This window comes from Molossus molossus, unplaced genomic scaffold, assembly GCF_014108415.1.
Source record: "Molossus molossus isolate mMolMol1 unplaced genomic scaffold, mMolMol1.p scaffold_m16_p_8, whole genome shotgun sequence".
Taxonomy (NCBI): domain Eukaryota; kingdom Metazoa; phylum Chordata; class Mammalia; order Chiroptera; family Molossidae; genus Molossus; species Molossus molossus.
Genome location: NW_023425402.1, coordinates 73362179 through 73382113, shown reverse-complemented (window position 1 = coordinate 73382113; position 19935 = coordinate 73362179). Strand labels below are relative to the sequence as shown.

Below are 19935 nucleotides of genomic sequence, written 5' to 3'. Positions count from 1 at the left end.
TATTAAAATATAAAAATTACCAATATTTCAAAGATACTTGCCAACCAATGACTCTGCTGTCTTAAGGGTCTAGAATTTAAGAAGTAACAATAATTCTTTTCTGGAGAAGAATAAATATGTCTCTCACTAAATGGCATATGGGGTAGTGCTTTCTGTACTATCTCTGTTTCTGACTCCATCAGTGCTGGGCTGCCGTGGCCATGACTAATTTTCTGCTTTGTAAAACAGAAGGGAGACACCTAACTTCTCATCTCAGGCTTCGTGTCAGAGTAGAGAGGTTAACAGGTTTCACAGCACAGCAAACACTTTGGAAAAACAAAAAGTACTATATATATAAACAAAAGATATAGTAATATTATTTTCTGACATCAGATCAAACTACTATAAATTATTTTATTCCACTACAGAAAAAAGAAGACAGGTATTTTCTTTTTATGAAACAACACAGCGACCTTGTAGTAAACAGATACCTTTAATGTTTGTTTCTTCTTCCTCATCACCTTCAGCGTTTCCCATGCACAGACCCCTTCCCCTGTCCCAACACTAAAGTGACCAAGTCATGACCATAGAGACTGAGAAAAGTATCCGAGGTATTGGAGACTCCATGGAACATTCCTTTCCCTTGAGCTGATTTCTACTTCTTCATGGAGACAGTTGGGGTCTCTTGATGCTTTTGTTTTCATCCAGGGGAGGAAAGAGCAAGGGACAGAATTTGTGGGAAAGAAGGCAGAACAGGGTTTCTTCTTTCATTGTAAAATGTTCCTTGTAAAAAATATGATATATACACACACACATATAAAATATATCCAGTGCAATTGCAATTGTTGTGCCAAACACTGGGAAGTGCCACCTTGGTCGATGTATTTCTGGAGTTTTAAACAGTTGTCCTACAACAGCTGCATTTCAATAAGACTTGGGCAGGTGGTTCCTCATGAGCTACTTGCCACTCACATTCAGGCTGAGGTTTCCATGTTCACAATCCAAAGAAAAGAAGTGTGTCTTTGTGCCTGGAGTCGGGGTTGTAGGAAGGGAGTGGGCAGGAAGGGAGCTGGAGGCTACCAAGGTGAGGAAGAATGATCGCCTTCTTTTAACTTCTCTACCAGTCTTCAATGCAAATACAAATACATTTTAAATCCGGGGATATTGACATCAGTAGTGCTACGATCACACTACTTAATGAAATAATTCACATCAGCATAAAAAATATTCACACCATAAAGTCCTTTTTTCTTTCCCTCCTTCCAAGAAAACTTATGATATCATATCACCTAAGTGATCTCACCACAAATATTTCCAGTGATTTACCCAAAAGTCATTAAACATAATTCAGAGTCTTTGGATCTGCTCTTTTGGCAGAAGGAATTATTTTTAGATGAAATTTCTGAGATGTTTGTTTTGGTTTTCCCCACACAGGGAGAAGTTCGAAGTCTCTGCCTTTCCCCGTGTCCTCATCCTTGCAGTGAGAGGCACAGATGCTGAGCCTTCTGGCTGGTCAGAAGGGAAAGGGAAAGGGGAGCCCTGGGTCAGCAGGTCAGCTCAGGAGGGATGCACCACAGAGCGAATAGCGACGAGCTGCAAACCAAGATCAGAAGCTGTTACAAACCAACTCGATTCAGCTCTGTGTCACCAAGTGCACTAGGCAGAGACCTACAGGGAGGAAGGTGGGCTGTCTAAAACCAGTACAGATCCTTGCTTTTGTCCTGAGGCTGCAAACCTGAAAGCAGAGAGAAAATAAAAGAGAGAGAGGGAGAAGAGAAAGAGAGAGGGGATAGAAGGGGATGGGGAGAGAAGGCACAAGATGTTTAAGGCAAGAGAAAGGGAAAGAGAAAGACAAACACCACTGTTTTATTGTGAAAGTCACAATTTATCTGAAGGACATGAATGAAAGTAAAAGCAAAGCCAACAGAAATGTCAAATCTTCACTTGAGGGACGGGGTAGTGGGCAAAATTATATGCCGATGATTGCATTTATAACTTTTTTTCCATTTGTCCTAAAACTAAAGAAAGCAAAAAAGCAAACCCTTGTTTGAATGTACCTTTCAAATTCAACTCCTCAAGCCAGAAACTCAATGTTATTCTTTAAATCATATTCTTATTAAATTTTATGTTTTTAAGAGATCTATCTAGTTTGGCAATTAATTTGATAGCAGAGTCATGTATTTCTTTCCTTATAACTGTCACCAGGTGACAATAACACCCCCATCCCCCAACCCAAGCTGCAGAGGATTTTAAACTACACACTTAGCAAGTATTCTAGATCAGCACTGTCCAACAAAAACACGTGGGGACCACAGGCATAATTATAAATTTTCTAGCAGCCACATTGAAAAAAGTAAAAAACAAAACAAAACAGGTGAGGCTTAGTCTTGCTGATATAGTTTACTTAACACATTATATTCAATATGCAATGTGATGAAAATAATTCAATATGCACTCAATATAAAAATATTAGAGATACATTTTACTTTTTTTATATACAAAGTTTTGAAATCCAGTGTGTATTATACACCTCAAGCACATCCCAGTTCGGCCTAGGCGCATTTTAAGTATTCAACAGATATATGTAGCTAAGTGGCTACAGAATTGAACAGCGTGGAGCTAGAACCTTTTTAACAAGTTTTATTTTTTTTAAATATCCTCTGTAATATTTACCAGCAAGGGTAGGGCAGGGTCCTACATTCTTATTCTGCCTCCACTGATAACCCAGAGTCATCTGTCTCCTGAAACACAACCCAGCCTCCAAAGCTGCAGAACAGTGTCACTGGGGTCTCCAAGAAGAACTACAGGGGGTCCAGGGCTCAGCCCAGGGTGGGGCACAGGGCAGGAGGGGCGTGGGTCGGCCAAGCTCGCTCTCTTGCTTACCTGAGTCCACGCTGAGGCTCAAACCCTGGGCCACGTCTCCCGCGGGGCCAGCGAAGGGTCCCCCCGGCGCGGCCCACGCGGCGCCGGTCGGCTCACCCTTGGCCGAGAGCTCGCAGGGTGGGCTACCAGGCGCGGGTGCCGGGGCGAGCGCGAGGCGCGCAGGGCGCCCCGAGGCTGCGGGCATCAGCAGCGGTCCGTAGCGCGGATCGAAGTGCGGCGCGTAGACCTCGTGCACCGCAGCGGGCCGCGGGTAGGCGGTGGCCTGGGCGCCGAGGGCGCCGCCCAGCGCGTAGGGGTGGTGCGGGTGCGGATGAGCCTGGTGCGGGTGCGGGTGCGCGTGGTGCGGGTGCGCGTGGTGCCAGGGTTCCGCGGCGCCCTGGTGCAGGTGGCTGTGCAGAGCGGCCGGCGAGTAGGGGTCGGCTGTGGCGAAGGGCAGCTCCGAGTGCGCGGCAGCCAGCGGGCTGCTCAGCGGCGTGGGCACCGGCGCCTGGTACGCGCTATTCCAGAAGGAGGCGGGGAAGCTGCGCTGGCTCATCGGGAAGGAGCCGTCTGCAGGTCGGCGAGCCGGGGGAGGAGAAAGGAATAGAGGAGCTGGTCACCGCCGGCAGACGCAGCGCGGACCTCGTTAGTCCGCCGCAGGGGAGCTGAAAGCGCAGGGCCCGCCAATGGTCGGAAAGCAGCGGCTGGGGGCGGATCGGCAGCCTGGCCTTTGGGGCGGCGCCTTTCTAAGGGGAGGTCGCCCGGGAATTTAAGGTAAGGGAACCGCAAAATGGGGTGTAGGTCCATTTCCTCAGATTTTGCAAACGTGCCCAGTGCGCAAACTCGGAGAATGGTGGGGAGAGGGAAAAAGGAGAAACCTCCTCCCCAAGCCCCAGTTTTGGGACCCAGGGAGCTTCACCTAACTCCACGTGAGCTGCCTCCGCGGCCTCGGGGCAGACACGGCCTCCCTTTTCCAACCTGCAGCTTCTCACGCCAGAGATACCTCTTCCCACTCTTGGTTGGCCACCTACGATCTCACTACCCTTTCTCGCGTTTCAGCCTCTCCCGCTATTGATAATGTGTCTCTGATAGACTAGAAGTCCATCGACATATTTCGAAGTCTTGCTATTATTAGTTTCCTTTCTAGAAACCTTCTTTCAAATATTTTTTTCTAAGAACTTTGGCAAAACAGTAAACTTGACACACTAACAGGGCAGCTGTATTATTTGCACAAAGGGACGCAAAGGGTAAGGTCTTTTAAGTTTTAATTCACCAACTTTCTGCGTCAAAGTGGATGTCACACAATTTATTTTAATAATAATAGTGATGATAATAATTATTATTACTACTACTACTGCCAGTGTCGCTGTTGACCCCTAGAATCTGGAAGCATTTTAAAAGAACAGCATTTAGATAAAATTTGTTGACTTTTGTGAGGAGGGAGGGAAAGAAAGACATTTAATTTAAGAGGCCTTTATTGAGCACCTCTGGGGAATGCATCTGTACACACACTAGAGACTTTAGGATACTTTATAAATACATTCTAAGTGATGAACAGTCTTCTTATTAAAATATTTAGGCAACTGGATTATAAAAAGAATGTTCTGTATTTAAAACTAATGTTTTTGGAGCTTGCCTAGGCAAGGTTTTTTCAAACTGCCATACTCAAGAAAAAAGGAGGGGAGGATAAGGGTTGTCATTTCCCCCAAAATGTAATATTTGTTTTCCTTCTTACAACAAAGTTCTGATTTCTCAGCTTGGTACACATCAAAAACTAAGCTTAGTGAGAAAGTTTACCAAATAGTTAACCCTACCCTTGTCTTGGTAATAGAGGGAGGTTGAGGTTTCAGAATAGAAGGGAAATTTACTTGACCTGTCCAAAAAATCATTGTCCCAGACTAGATAAGTAGTGCTTTCTGGGAAGGGTAGAACAATAAAGGGGGGTGTGTTTTTGAATAAACTCTTGGAGATGTTTTGGCTGTACCTATATTCTTATTTCTTTGTTATTTTACTTGCTTATTGAAAGACATTTTCTGCTTCAAGATTTCCCAAGTAAATGAAACCTGAAAAAAGGCACAGGTAGGTTTTAGGAGACTTTCTTCAACAGGTTTTCCTTGCAGTGGAACCTAGGATTTTTCTTCTATTCAAATTTTCAGAAACTGGGTAAAGGCCCTGTAAGTTGGAGTAGGTGAAGATCCTCCTTGTCCCTGGCCTGGGAGAATGTTGGAAACCTCACATTTCCACAGTGTATTTACATACATTTTTCTGTTTGTCTTACCGCCATCTCCACGGATAGTTAAAGGGGCAAGTATTATTCTAATTTTAGAGACCAGTAAATAAAGTGACCTTCAAGAGGTTAAGAGACTTGCCCAAGGTCATATTGCTAGGAAGCAGTGGAGCCAACACACCAACCCAGGCCTTCCAATTCCAAGGCTAGAGTTTTTTTCTAGGTCACTGCTCTGCTCTTCTCTGCCTCTTGGAGGAGAGATCTTATGTGTGTGCCTGTTCCTCCTCTGATTTCCTTGCCCATTGCCAAATGCTCCTCCTCACTTCTTCTCTTATACCTAGTATTCTTTCAGCTGCATCTCCTCAAGGCCCTCTAGATGGGCTCACTCCAGGCTGAGAGGTCTCTCTATGGGCCCTTACCAGTACAGTCCCATACTCACCTCGCCAGGGCCCGGAGCTCCTCGGTGCGTTGCTGCTTGTACAGCTTGGGGAATAGCTGCTAGGCTGGCTCAGGGCCCTGCTGAAGTGTTCGTCCACCACGGAGCTGATGTCCCCCTGGAAATAGGTGAAGAGGACGCAGCGGGAGTTGATGTATTCCGCCTCTGGTGGGCGCTCTTTCTCTGGGCTGCCTTCTTCCTCCTTTATACTGGCCGGAGTTTGGCTGGAAAAAGAGGAGCTACCGCTGCCGCTGCTGTTGCTGGGGCTGGCGTTGCACTCTTGGGCTTCCTGCATTTTGGAGTAATAAGCTAGTTTCTGCTCAAAGAGAGAATGAATAGAGTAGTCAGTTTCCAAAGAGATGGCAGATTGGGTTCAGACTACACTTCCTCATCTGATCCCTAAGGTCTCCATCCGGGTAACTGGCATTGGTGCTTAAGCCCACTGCTCATTAACGTGGGTTACACAACCTGTCGCTGAACAAGGGTGGACTTATTGAGAGGCAAACTGCCTTTCCTGATTTCTCTGTCACCCCGGAATTGGTGTTAGGTCACAGGCAAAGCTCTCTGAAGCTGTCAAGGTGAAGGTTGTGGAAGACTCCTCAGCAAACAGGTTGTGAGCTGAGTTTGACTGCAGAGTCAGGCTCCCGACAGATATACCGGGGTGGGCAAAAGTAGGTTTACATAATACAAATAAATAATACAAGAATTAATAAATAATACAAGAATAAATTCTATTTCACATACTCACAACTGTAAAACTACTTTTGCTTACCTCTGTATGTATTTTTAAAAACCAACCTTCAAGAGTAAAAGGCACCCTGTCCAGTTTGGGCCTGACTGTTCTCTGCCTGAGAATCCAGGGCAGAAGCTCAAGAGGCAGGATTAAGCATCCTCATGATGGAACATGAAAATCCACTCCACACAACCAGGCTGTAAACTAAGCAGTGCCACAGAAGGTTTGAAATAGTTCCACTTAGGAAAGAATCGTGTGGGGTAAAAAGGTGAATGACATCCTGACATGGATCATTTTAATAAGCAAGTGGATATTTGGTTGCCCATACACTGTCCATTTAAGAGTCTGTCTCAGTTTTTAAAGAGATCTTTTGAATAAAGAAAAACCAATGCGTTACGAGAATTTCCACCCTTGCCATCTCTGTGCACATTGAGGAAACAAGTAATAAAAAGGAGCAGCGGAAGATCTTGGTTGTGAAGCTGGTAAATGGTGACTATCTGATAGTGTTTTAAAAAAACCAAGTGCAACTGCTGAAAGCATGTTCTTAGAAATGAGCAATGGACTGAATGTAGTGTTAAAAAATTATGCAGGCAGAGATGGTCTGACCATACAAAAATGAACAGAGATCTTAATATAATAGATTGATCCAAGACCAAGGAGGAGAAAGGAACAAACAGAAAACTAACCCACCTCCCCTCTCTGAACAGTTTCAGCCTGGGAAGGAGCTCATCTCAAACACTGAAGTCAAAAGAGTTATTTAGCAATATCACAACATTCCCACTTGGCTTACAATGAGGGACTCTGGTGATTCCTAAAATTAACATGGAGACTAAAACTCCTTGTTGGGAAGTGAAAATAGGAGGAGGAGGGAAAAAACAAAATCCAAATAGATATTTTGAATTTGCAAGCAAAATCGGTGCAAGCGTGGACTCCTGCATTGGGGTGTATTTTAATCCCCCCAAAGCAGGAGTCTAGGCCCTCACTTTCCAACCTGGTCCAGCCTCCTACAGCCCCTGGATGTGATCTTGGTCTTTTCCTGGACTACTGTCCTTAGTTTTCACTACATCAGCTGTGGAAACAGAAAGAACTGCTCATCAGACACAGCCCAGAGAAAAGAGAAATAGGAATGATTAAATGAAACTTGAGTTTGCAGAACCGGGGTTAAGGGGTCTTATTTAAAGTGGGCTTGTTGATGGCAGGACAGCTGTACTCAGCTACTCCATCTCCTGAAAGGTAAAATATTATCTATGAAGTTTGCTTCTGTCCCGTCTATTGTACTCCAATAATCCTCTCCCAAACTTTGCAAAACAAAGATAATAAAACCAATGCGTTTCCTGCGGTTCTCTCTGTAACGAACCATCTGGTTCTGAAATTAATTGGCTTGATCGCCTGAGAAATGAAACGGAAAAAATTATGCCTTAGATAAACTTGCAGTGGTGAGAACGTGGGTTTTTGCATCTCAAACAGAAAGCTAGAGACAGGCCTTTGCTTTTGTTGGGACCAAAGTTTGGTTATCCATGAGTGAGCTTTGCTCCCATCTCCCTGCACCCGCACTGGGCTCGGACAAACCTGGAGCCCAACAGACACTAAGAAAACAATCCAGCAGGCGATCCTCATCTGATGATTCCTAGCAAAACCGGGACACGCATTAGCAGGGCTTAGCTGCCTTCCGAGAGAGCAAACTAAAGGGGTTAGCTCAATCTACCGGGTGGCAGCGCGGGCAATCCCGACATCCGGGTGGCGCCTGCCGCTGGGCGAATGCCCGGGACGGGAGCAGAGGCGCCGTGGACCTCGGGGTTCAGGCGGTGCTCGGAGAAACCTGGGTTCGTCACCCTGAGGGGGCACGTACCTGGTGGTAGGGGGTGTAGGCGGCTGTGAAGTAGGGCTGGTGAGGACCGTAGACTTGGTACATAACATCCAAACAGCTCATGGCTCCCCGCAGTGAAGACGGTTTAGAGTTTTGTCGTCAACTCTCGGCCGGCGGAGCGCAGGGATGCTGCATGGGCGGCGCTTGGACCCCAGCTCCGGTGTCATCGGCGGCGGAACGAGGGGCTGCGCGCTCCGCGGCTCGGGATCTAGCTCTCACGCTCCCCTTTCACCCCTGCAATTCCAGCCCCGACCGCGCTCCGGGACAGAAGCGCCCCGGCTCCAGCTAGTGGGCATTTAAACCCCACGCCGGGCGGGCGTGCTGACGCCACACCGAGGCAGCGAGGGGGAGGGGAGGATGAGGGGCGGGGACGGGGGGGCCAATGGAGAGCGAAGGACGAGGACCCGAGGAGATGAGGGTGTGTTACCCAGGTTTCCCGAAGGCCAAGGGTACGGAGAACTTCGCAGCCTGGGGACTGAGCCCTGAGGCTTGGAGCTTTGAGGTGTAGAGATTCCCCCAGGTTAAAGCAAGAGAGATGGAGGCACAGAGAAGGAAGGAGGGGGAAATAAAGATTCTTACATTTGAAAAGAGAAAGAAAGTTGATGCTTGGTGGGGAAAAACCCTGTGGAAGAACCCGGCCTCGCTCTGGAGATTGAGTGTGTGCGTCCGGGGGTGACGCGGTGGGGAGATTTTCTGGTCTAGGCTCCTGGGTGGTGTGCTAGGAGCGACCGTGCTATCCCCAGGAATTCCCTAGAACATCCCGGTCTCGCAGACAGGAGGTCTAAGGAGTCCGGGGATTCTTCCAGGACACCAAGAAGCTCCCTCTGCGGGAAACGGCAGTGACTGGAGCCTGTAACCGTTGCCTGCTCCACTTCTTACGCTTCTTCGGACCTGATCCACCCTCTGCCAACTCCCACTGCTCAACTCCACTATTGGGGGGGGGGGGGGGCGGCGGATCTCTTCTACCTCTCCTTGGTCCGATCCCGCCCCTTTCTCTTTGATGTGCTCCACCCGAACCCGCTTGGTCCCAGTTGCTCACGCCCCGCCTCTGGCTCCTTCCGGTTCGAGCTGCTTTCGAGGAGTCCAGGAGGCCTTACCCAGTCCCCGGGCCGCCCCGCGTCTCCACAACGGCGTCCTGTGAAGTGTCCGTAACTCTGAGACAAGGACTCTTCATCTGCTAGAGTCATCCTAGTAACTTCAGGGAGGTCAGCGAGGTCTCTCTCTCTGCCTCTTCAGCGCTTTATGCAGCAGCTGCGATTTTCTATTTCATTTCAGAGAGGTGAAGGAGGATCACAATTGTGAGACATGCATCGCCATTCTTTTTCCTGCCCTGAGAGTATTCCTGGCTCTCACCTGCTTCCTGCGATGCTAGATGCTCCCCACCCTCCCCAAGCACTACTATTCCCAGTCCCCTGAGCGGCTGTCACAGTGGAGTCCTCCGTTTCACAAGTTTAGGAATGAATTGAGAAAGGCTCTCTATATGGCCAGTCAGGTAGCAAAAGGATGTTTCAGGATAGTGGTGGGTCAGACTTGGGGTCCGGGGGTCAGAGATTAGGAGTATCGAGAGCCCAGACCCAGGGAAGCGGCATCGTGGATTCCTGATGCAAGCGAAATCTAGTGATTGTTGAGTTTAAACCCAACAAGAAGTCTGTCATCGATTCTTAGGCTTTAAAACTGTGAACAAATGCACACTGACCGATATAGTTGTCTCTAACACGTGACTATTTAAAGCAAATTGTTTGGGGGTGGAATTTTTGCTTTTGCCGGAATTATAAATGGGTATTGGCTTCAGGTTGTGAGCCCGCCCGAGCGATTGGAGAGTTTCTTTCATCAACTATGATGTATCTGAGAGAAAATTAAAAAAAAAAAAAATAATAAAGGCACCCCTTAATCCAGTTTCACCGATCCTCTTCTTTTAGAGGTCGAGCTGAGCTCTGCTGGCTTCTGGAGCCTCGGACCATCTAGGTGCACAGGTGAGGCAGAGCGCCCCTCTCGTTCCTACCCCAACCCTACCTTCCAGGAGTTTCAGAGGTCAACAGTCGTTTATCTGTTTTTCCTCTGGAGGCTAACGAGAGAGCTGTCATCTGAAGAGCCACAGTGCTCCCTCCGAATGCGGGGAAGTGGGCGTGCAGGTTCCAGTCTCACTCCCCGAGAGGTACACCCCAGCTTGGTGGGGAGAGGCGCGCTCCGCCCCGCCCCTCTCAGGCCTGTGTCGGGTCTCCGGATGCCGCAGGACCCGAGGGGCCCACGGTGCAGTTGCGCCCCAGAAAGATCACCGTCAGCAGGCGCGGACCCCCGCGGGCCACACTGCCCCTTCCGCTTAGGTCCCGCTGTCCATCCCTGGACACAGAGGCTGTGCTTCAGCTTCAGCTTCCTCCTGTTGGGGCATCTCCCAGCGGAGCATCTGTCGAAGGAGCGCGCTCGCTGCCGCGCAGCCCAGACTCCGCAGCTTGGCAGGTGACCCGCAATGCTGCGCGGAGACAGCGCCAGGAGGCGAGCACCGGATCGCACGTCTCGCCAACACCCTCGTCCTCACTCACCTTCCAGTAGCCGCTTCCTTTCCCCTTACCCGCTCACTTTGACATTTTTATATCACTCTGGCCAAGGAACTACAACTCTGATTTCCCCACAACTTCCGGAGACAATAACGACAACCTCTTCCAATCCAACAAGGCCCAGCAAAATGTTAATTCTTTTTGTAAAGGATGCTAGGAGCAGCGATATCCCACATTTTGAACGAAGAAAATGCAGAGACTGTGATTCCAGTTGCCTAAGGTTGCTTTCTGTTCACATTTTTCGATCTCTCTTACTTGAAACAATTTTTCGAAACCTTGCCAAAGCCAAGTAAGGGTATTTATTGTCTGCACGGGAGTTAAAAGGAACACAGGGCATTGGGCCAATAAACATCATTCTTGAATTTGGGCAAGAAAGCGTCCCCTCTCCCCAAATCCAAAGTGAAGGAAGAAATATACAGCCCGCAGTTATGAAACATGCCCAACCACTGGAGCCCTCTAACGTTTTCTGTGGATCTGAAATGCTGTCATTCATAGACAGGTGGTACTTCTCAGTCTGGTGAGATCCCCTCTTGTTTCAATGCTGATGTGGAAGATAAAACACAACTCCATTTAAACCTCCTCCAGCCATTCAAAACACCAGGACATCAACACTTCACTAAAGTCAGGTTTTGATTCAAATCCTTGGGAAGGGGCTACAGGATAAAGGGAAAAAACTGGGTGTGTGTGAGGAGGGAGGGATTTCTCTCTTCCTCTCACTCAATTATTTTAGGAGAAGAGACTGCAAACCAAACAATTAAATGTCCTGGAACTTGGGTCCAGTGGACAAATGGATGAACTATTACCAATTACATCTAATCGAATTTCCTTTTATTTCATAATTGGGCAGAGACAATATCAAAACTTCTTTTAGAAATGAATCCCACTTTATGAAGCTTCATAGAAATTTATTGAGCTGCCAGTATGGACTTTGCCATATGAAAATTTAGTTAATTTCACCAAAATTTTCTTTAAGAACCCCAGTTCTAATGTGCAATTCTAAGAATATCTAGAACTGAAAATTAAAGTTACCTTTATTCTCAAAGTTAATAAGTGAAGTTAAGTTACTTTTGAATGAATACATGTTTCAAGATAGCACCACAATCAAATTTTTTCCTCTTCAGAAGGATTGCCTGTTTTTGTTTTTGTTTTGTAAGCTAACTTTATTACCTTCTGAATCTCTTTGTCTACCTTGTCATCTTATTCTGAAAACTGCAGAGAAGCAGCTTAAAGGAAAGATGTATGAATATAACTAATTTGGAGAACTGACCTGCAGCCAGCCCAGGCCCTCCCCTGCCCACAATTAATTTAGATCATTGAGTGTTGGCATTTTATGCTACCTTATTCTGCCAACCAAATGGGATGAACACAGTGGTACTCTCATAGACTGTTATACCCCTAAACCCATTTTTGCTTGTTTTATGGAACAGAGATGGGTTTGGAATTTGGAGAGGAGCTGACAAGATTTTGTGGATTGAAACTATTAATGGTACTACTTGAAAGCATGTCTGCAAAAGCCAACTTTTTCAGGCATGGGATATTCCTTAATAGTAATTAATACAGAGTCTGAATGGTAATTTTATTTTAAAGAAATAGAAAAGAGAAATTGCTGTATTCTGAAACCTCACTATAAAAGCTAAGTGGAGGAATTCCAATTTGACTTAGTGAAACAAACAAACAAACAAATAAACAAACAAAAAGAAAACAGGAAAAAAAGGTTCAATTCCTGTCATACAAACAGAATAGTTCTTACTGGTGTTTTCAAGTAAAAACCCCCCATTATCTGACCTAATGAATAGATGAGACTACTTTGTAGTTATTGACATATATTTGATTATTATAAGAATGTTAAACTTTTCCTTATTATATTTTAAAGGCTATTTTCATGTCATATACAAGTCAACTTCAGCTTAGGTAAACTAATCACAACTTCTAAATTTAATTTTCTCTTCAATTCATGCTGACATTGATATCCAGGTCTAAGAATGGAACTATATTTAATACCATATTCATCCTACATAAATAAGTCTTTATGAAATCCATAGTATAAAGATATTACTATATAAATATAATTCATATAACCCAAACCTTTAGAAATGATAATGCTAACAGTAGAGATTTGGAATAGATGTGTGTAAAATGTTTTGGTTTGTTAGACTTTTACAAGAGAGGAAAAGTTAGAAGGAAATTTAGTCTCTGATATTTACTTGGACACAAAGAGTTAAGTCAGAGAGCATGTATCAATTATTTATTAAGAAGTCATTTGTCATCTTTACTTGCCTAGAAAACTCACTTTACTTGCCTTAAATTCCTGACAACAGTAAAAAAAAAAAAAAATTTTTTTTTTTAAAGACACAATCCAGCAATGACAGCCTAGAAACTAGCATATGTGTGAAACTCCTTTTGGAAGATACAGGGACGTAGCGGGATCAGCAGATTCAGAAGGTGGAAGTAGACGAAGGATTTAAACTGTTGACTTAGATATTTGACAGTATTGTTGTTGATCCATTCCCAAACTTCTGTTTATAAACGTCATTTCAGCAGGATGCTAAAAGGATTAAAAGGAGGCCACAGCAATAACAGAAGGTGAAGATATCCATCTGAGTGTGATGTCCTGTCACATGCTTCAAGAGGTCTTGAAACAGCTTCTTAGAAACTCTCTCAAAGGAAGTTTCTCTTGGCATGTGTGGAGGAATTTTTAGCACTGACTGTTTGACTGCAATTGTCCGTCTTTAATTTCTTAGGTAACTGTGAATGAGTTTTTAGCAAATCTCCTGATTACATAAATAAATTAGGATTAACTCTGCCTTAAGAAAAAACATTTAGTTTGAGGTTTGATGGTGCATCAGGACACTTAACTTAGCTGACCCCAAAGCAGAACACACATTTTATTTGCATTCTTAACTTTACACTGCAAATACTGTGCACCATATTTTAAGGTGAAAGTCCAACTGTTAACTATGAAATTTAAACTTCATTGACTGTTGTTGTTTTATCATGAAGGGCATGAATCAATCAATTTGTAAAATGATATTATCTGAAACACTTATTTTTAAGTTTAAAAAACTTTGAAATGAAGAATTTAAAAACCATATTATTTTATATGCCCCATGCAGGACATTGCCACACAGTGAGTCCAGGTGGAAATTTGGTAGTTCTCCAGATAATTTGGAATGAAAACCAGCTAAATATGGCCATGTAAGGTATCAAATAGAAAAAAATCAGATCTCAAAGTGGCTTTCACCAAGGAAACTTTTTTTTTATATTAGCAAATTAATGTTTATGCTCCTAGGCACAGCTAATTCTTTCTCCAAACACACATGCTCAGAATATGGTCATGACCTTAATGGCTGTTGATGTTTGTAAATATTTTAAAAAGAGAGTGACTCTGAAATGGTTCAAAACAAACACATATTTTCACCCCTTAGGTTCCTTTTTCTCTCTGGGAATTCAGTGGCAAAATACCTGTGAAGCCCAAACCTGCGTTGGTGTATGTAGAGTTTTGTCCCTGGGTATGGGGGAAGTAGCTATTGTAAGGCACTAACGCTTTCTTCTTTCGGGTCAACTTTGTAGTAATGCAGCATAATAACACAATTACCAAACAATTATTGTTGTTAGAAAAAGCAGCTGTGTCGGTGGGTTTAAAATAAAGTGCTAAGTTAAGGCAACCGTACAAATAGGTTAAAAACAAAAAACACAGGTTTTTTTTTTCACCTTGGGTAGTAGATCTGTAAACTACAGAGAGTTATTGCAGTAGAAAGAAAATCCCAAGTAATAGGTGTCCAAAAGAAGACATTTCAAAGCACACGTGGTCCAGTAGTTATGTAGGCAAGTAGCTGGAGAGAACCCCAGCCTTTCAGGTTGGGAGGGGAGAGGTGGAAGGGGCTGCTGCTGATTGCCACCTTTGAAGCACCAGAGGTGTGGTGGCTGACTTAATCCCGGAGTGCCTGCAGCTCTAAAGGTCACATACTTTGGGATCTCAGCCCACTGGCCTCATTTCACGGGACATTGCCTGCCTTCTCTGTGAAAGCAATACAGCCTCAGCCTGATGACATTACTTAGTTCTTTCTTAAGAATGGAGGCGGCTGAAGAGGAGCATGGAAGAAGTGATGGACTAGACCGCAAGACTCAGGCTTCTGTCTGTGGAGTGACTCTCAATTTGTTCATCTACGGTAAGAAGAAACCGAACTAGATGATCTCTATCTAAGGATGTTTATGGCTCCAATTTCTTTTTTTTTTTTTTTATGAATTTTTATTTATTTTTTTGTTACAGATATTTTACCTTTTTACCCCATTGGCACCCCCCCACCCCACCCCCCCTCCACCCTGTCCCCGGCTTAGTTGTCCATGTCCATTGGTCATGCATACATGCATATAAGTTCTGTGGTTTATCTCTTCCCACCCCCCACACCCCCCATCCCCTCTTCTGAGGGATGTCAGTCTGTGTATGGCTCCAATTTCTGAACACTCGTGTTAGATTTGAAAATAGTATATAAATAATGTTTACAACCATTTTTTTTAATATTATTTCCAACCTGAGCTTCTTTTTGAAGAATAGCACATTATAAACTTTACTTGAAAACACATAGTTTTGTGTTTCCCAAATTCTCACTGAGCAGGGAACTATTTTTAAAGGTTGGGCAGAATTAGCCAGAGATCCTTTGGAACTCCAGAGAAATGTTATACAAAAGGGAGCTGTGTCTTCCCAGCATCAGGTGAGTGAAGTTGCCATCACTGGTATGCAGTGTTCACGGCAGAGGTGCCCATTACCTTTGCTTTCTGTGGGCCCGAGTTCATGTATGTGCACCTGGTGTCTGCTCCTTAGGAAATGAAAGTTCAACTTATCGGAAATTTCATGAGACTGAGAACAGAAAATAATCTTTCTTTTATTTGATAAAGCTGAGGCTTTGACACTAGAACATTTTCACTTTAATCACATTTACATTACATAATTCCTATATATTTAAATATATGTTAACATATAACATTTGATAGAGAAAATAAATTTACTATTATTAGTCATAATGTTCTGTTTGGTAATTAGTACTGCAAATTCCACTGCCCAGGATAGGCAAATGCTTAAAAAGTAGATTTCTGGAAGAAATAGCACACACTGTGTTAGTAGTGTTAGTGTAGAAAGAAAATTTGTTAGTTTATTCTAACGAATATTTGAGGATCTCTTCCTGCAGGGATGACAATGGTTCCCTTTGACTCATCACTTTTGCTTCAAACCCATTAAAATCATAAAGAAAATGTAGAAACAGATCATAAGAATACATAACTGAACCCCCAAACAAGATAAACATTTAAGGTAAAAAATAAAATAAAATAAAAACCTCAAATCCATGAACGGGGCTGATGCCATGGTCTTGCTAGGTAGGCTCTGGGTGGGAAGCTGCCAATCAGGCTCTTGGTTCCTGCAGGGGGATAGGTCTGAGAGTTCTGAGTTGAACTCACTCCCTGAAACCTGGGCTTATTCTGAGGCCCTCATGCCTATAAAGGAGGCTAAAAGAATGGCTGTTGGCCTACCACCTTGTCTGTATCTTCACTAAAGTTCTTATTGTGGTTGGACAGGAGGGAAAAAACAGCCTCATGACCAAGAACTAGGCTAGATGGCTTCTGACTCAGTGCTGGATTTGCATGTCTCTGTTATCACAGTGAGAGCAAAGCCCTGAAATATACACATTAGACCAGGTTGTGGACTAGGTGTGTGCCTGTGGTGAATGGAGGGCAGGTAGAGAAGAACTGAAAAGTGTTAGCAAGGAGAGCAAGGGAGTAAATGCTTATAGATGAAAATACATTGTTATTATTTAGTCAGAACTCATCATGTGAGGTAAAGACACCTCTCAAAACAGTGTATATATATATATATACATATATATATGTATATATGTATATATATACACACACACACTGCTATATATATTATATATTGTATTATATATTATATATTATATATATTATATATATCATATATATATTATCTTGAAGAATCACATGTCCTTCGACTCAGCAATTTCATTTATAGATAACACACTCCAGAGAATTTTATGCACATGAACATAAAGAAATACATACAAGAAGTTTCTCTGGAGCATTATTTGTAATAGTAAAAACAAGACAGAACATAAAAATCTCCAAGCAAAACAAAAAAAATCAAATTTACAAAAGTAGAAGGAATAAATAAATTATGATTAATTAATACAATGAAATGTTCTCGAGGGGATAGAATGGATGACATAACTACATGTATCAACATGGTTACATCTGAACAGCACTGTCAAAAATACAAAGTGGATGCCGAAACTCGATGATACTGTTTATATAAAGCTTGAAAACCTGTGAAGCAATGCTGTATGGGTACTGTTTATGTGTACATATACAGGTACTAATAACACAAAAATTACAAAGGAAACTTAAGTGGCAAATTCAGAATAATGAATATTACTGGGGAGGGGGGAGATAAAAATTAGGAGAGGCACACAGGGGACTTCTATGGTTTAAAATAATCAGAGTTAAATATAGCAAAATTTGATAGAGGTGGAGAGTGGGCAAAAGAGTGTTTTTATTTATTTTATTTTCTTTGAAATAGTGTACAATAAAATATATAAACAAGAATTATTATATATATCTTTAAAGGCAAGATTTATGTGCTTCCTTAAGACAAGGTAATTTTTTCTCTTAACAATTGAATACTGTTTGAAACACATTTTTCTGAGAGATGGATAAAAGATACCTGTCCTTGGGAATTTCTGAAAACTTACCCCATTGCAAGCAATACCAGCACATGTAAATTATTTAGGAAGCAAAATTGATTTATAACTTTTTTTTTTTTTTTTTACATAAAGAATGTTTATCACTCAAAAAAAATGTCTTGGGCACTCTAAATTTTTAGGGCTCCAGATTAATTGGGATGTTACTAATAATATATTTTAATAATTGCATTAATACTAGATAGTATTTTGTAATACTTAGCACTTTAAGTATATTTTATTCAATCTTTCTAACAGCCCTAGTATCATCTTCATTTTACATGTTAGGGAACTGATGCTTAGGAGTTCAATAATCCTTCTGAGGTCACAGAGCCAAAAAAGTGGAAGAGTCAATACTCATATTTGGATTTTACTGATTTCACAATCTCTTTTCTAATAGCTGGCCAGCATGGTTTCCGACTTTGAGTCACAAGAAGGATTTACTTAGATCTAGGCTTTCTCTAAGGAGTTGCTCCATAAATGCTCCCTTAAGATCTTAATGGTTGTATAATGTTCCAAAAGTAACTTAGTAGAGCTTGGGATTTAGGTATCTATTAATACCTTATATCTTGATAAACATTGAATTGTACAAATAACTTTGATTTGGTACCAATGAGATTGCAACAAGTTTATTGAAGCAACTTTTTTTGTGTATTATTTCCTTCTATATTTAACAAGTATACTCTCATTATAGTCTAACAATGAGAAACTAAATTTATAAATTACTTTACTACTTATAGTTAGAAGCTGCTGGCCATTCTTCTTAGATTTATTTTGAATTAGATATACTTACATTTTATAAACAATAATATGGGTCAGAGTTGCACTGAATAAGTGTACAATCAAAACCTAAGTCCCGACTACTACAGAAATGAAGAACCGATCTATAAAATTCAGAGATTTTACAGAGTAAGAAAAGTATCTATTTTTAAAAAATTAAGCATTTCCTTGTCTATTTTCTCTAGTTTTATCATTGTGTTGGAAATTCTTAAACAATATATTGTTTAGTTTTTTGTGTTTATGAACTTTATGTAAGTTGATCCATACTGCATATATTCTTCTGTGAACTGCTCCTTTTTTAAAAATATATTTTTGTTATTCATTCATGTTGATATGTAAAGCTGTAGTCTAGTTATTTTCTGCTATGTACACAGTTGTATAATAGTCTGCTGTAGAGAATAAAAACACAGTCTATTCATTTGAGTTGTTTATCATTTTTTTGATATTGAAGAAAATGCAGCTATGAATATGTTTCCTGGTACATACAAGAGTTTCTCTGAAGAAATACCTGGGAATGAAATTCATAGTTATATGGTGTATGTATGTTAACTTTACTAATTAATGCCAAAGTGTATTTATGTTATTGATTGTACCCATTTATACTGATACCAATAAAGAATGAGTTTCAGTTTCTAAATGTTCTTGCAAGCACTTGGTCTTGTCAATTTTTTAATTGCCCAATATGTTCCCTCTTTTTTTTTTTTTTAATTTTTTAAAAGATGTTGTTTGTGATGGAATATTCTAGCAAATATTGCTTGCAAAAGTTAACACAAAGCACCTGAACCTATCCCTGGAGTCATTTTAAAAGACATATATACCTGTTAATGAAAATTTAAATCTTTTCATCTTGAAAAGATTAGAGTTTGAAAAATTATAGCAGCAAGGTATAGCCATGGGTTGGATCTAGTATTGTTTATCTTTTTCTTTCTTGTGTTATCTGGATTCTTCTTTATGGTGAAAGTAATTCATATTTGTGCTATGGGGTAATGCACATTTGTATGTGAAATCTAATAACAGTTAAATGCAGGGAGAAAGGGGGAGATATTAATTCACCATCTCCTGACTGGTCAGTAGTCTTGGAAAGTATCCAGCATTTTGGAAAAAAAGTGTCTGCTTGTTAAAATTTGGGGATTTCCTTGCAGGGGAGGATGGGTAGACTTGCAAGCTCTTTGGGAAAGTAGCTTGGGGAAATAACAATCGCACCTCCAATCTTATGTTTCTCAGCTGCTGGAAAAGGAAGGAAATCTACTTTAGCGTAATCAAATACATTTTGCTCTGAAATTCAGGGAGCACAGAGAATAATTATCTTCTTCAGGAACAAGTGTTCTTTGTTTAACTGTTACATGGTTGAAGCCCACAGTTGTTAAATTGGGTCACCAGTGGATTATCATGGCAACCAATTCTGGACACATTTTCCATAAAACCCTTATTGTAAAGGTTCAGCTCCTTTACAACTGCCAGAAGATTAGGTTACTGCTTGTAGTAACTGCTCATTTATGTTCTTCAGTCTCATAACAAGGACTTTCAAAACATTTTACTTAGCACATTCCATTTCTACATCAACAAGACAGGCTTCAAGTGAGATGCCTTTCTAGTCTGGCTTACATTTGAGACATAAGTGCACTTCAGAATTTAAATGGAGTGGAGTAAATAGGTGAACCATATGAGTGACCTAACTTACATTTGCATTTCCAGTCTAACTGCTGAGATTGATCAAGAGAGTCTGAGATACATCAATTACACTTAC

At 42.1% G+C, this 19935-nt stretch overlaps 1 protein-coding gene across 2 annotated transcripts; it reads right to left on the bottom strand.

Annotated features, from left to right (window-relative positions):
• Positions 1 to 456: 456 nt before the first annotated feature.
• VGLL2 (vestigial like family member 2) lies at positions 457 to 8376 on the bottom strand. 2 transcript variants are annotated; one of them, XM_036249017.1, is made up of 4 exons: positions 8087 to 8167; positions 5508 to 5820; positions 2863 to 3411; positions 1525 to 1572 (listed from the first exon to the last, which is right to left on the bottom strand). In XM_036249017.1, exons 1-4 carry the CDS (start codon positions 8165 to 8167, stop codon positions 1532 to 1534), a joined length of 984 nt encoding a protein of 327 aa, XP_036104910.1. In that variant the 3' UTR covers positions 1525 to 1531. The 2 variants fall into 2 exon arrangements, with proteins under 2 accessions (XP_036104911.1, XP_036104910.1); XM_036249018.1 differs by lacking the exon at positions 2863 to 3411 and having other exon boundaries at positions 457 to 1572; positions 8087 to 8376.
• Positions 8377 to 19935: the final 11559 nt, after the last annotated feature.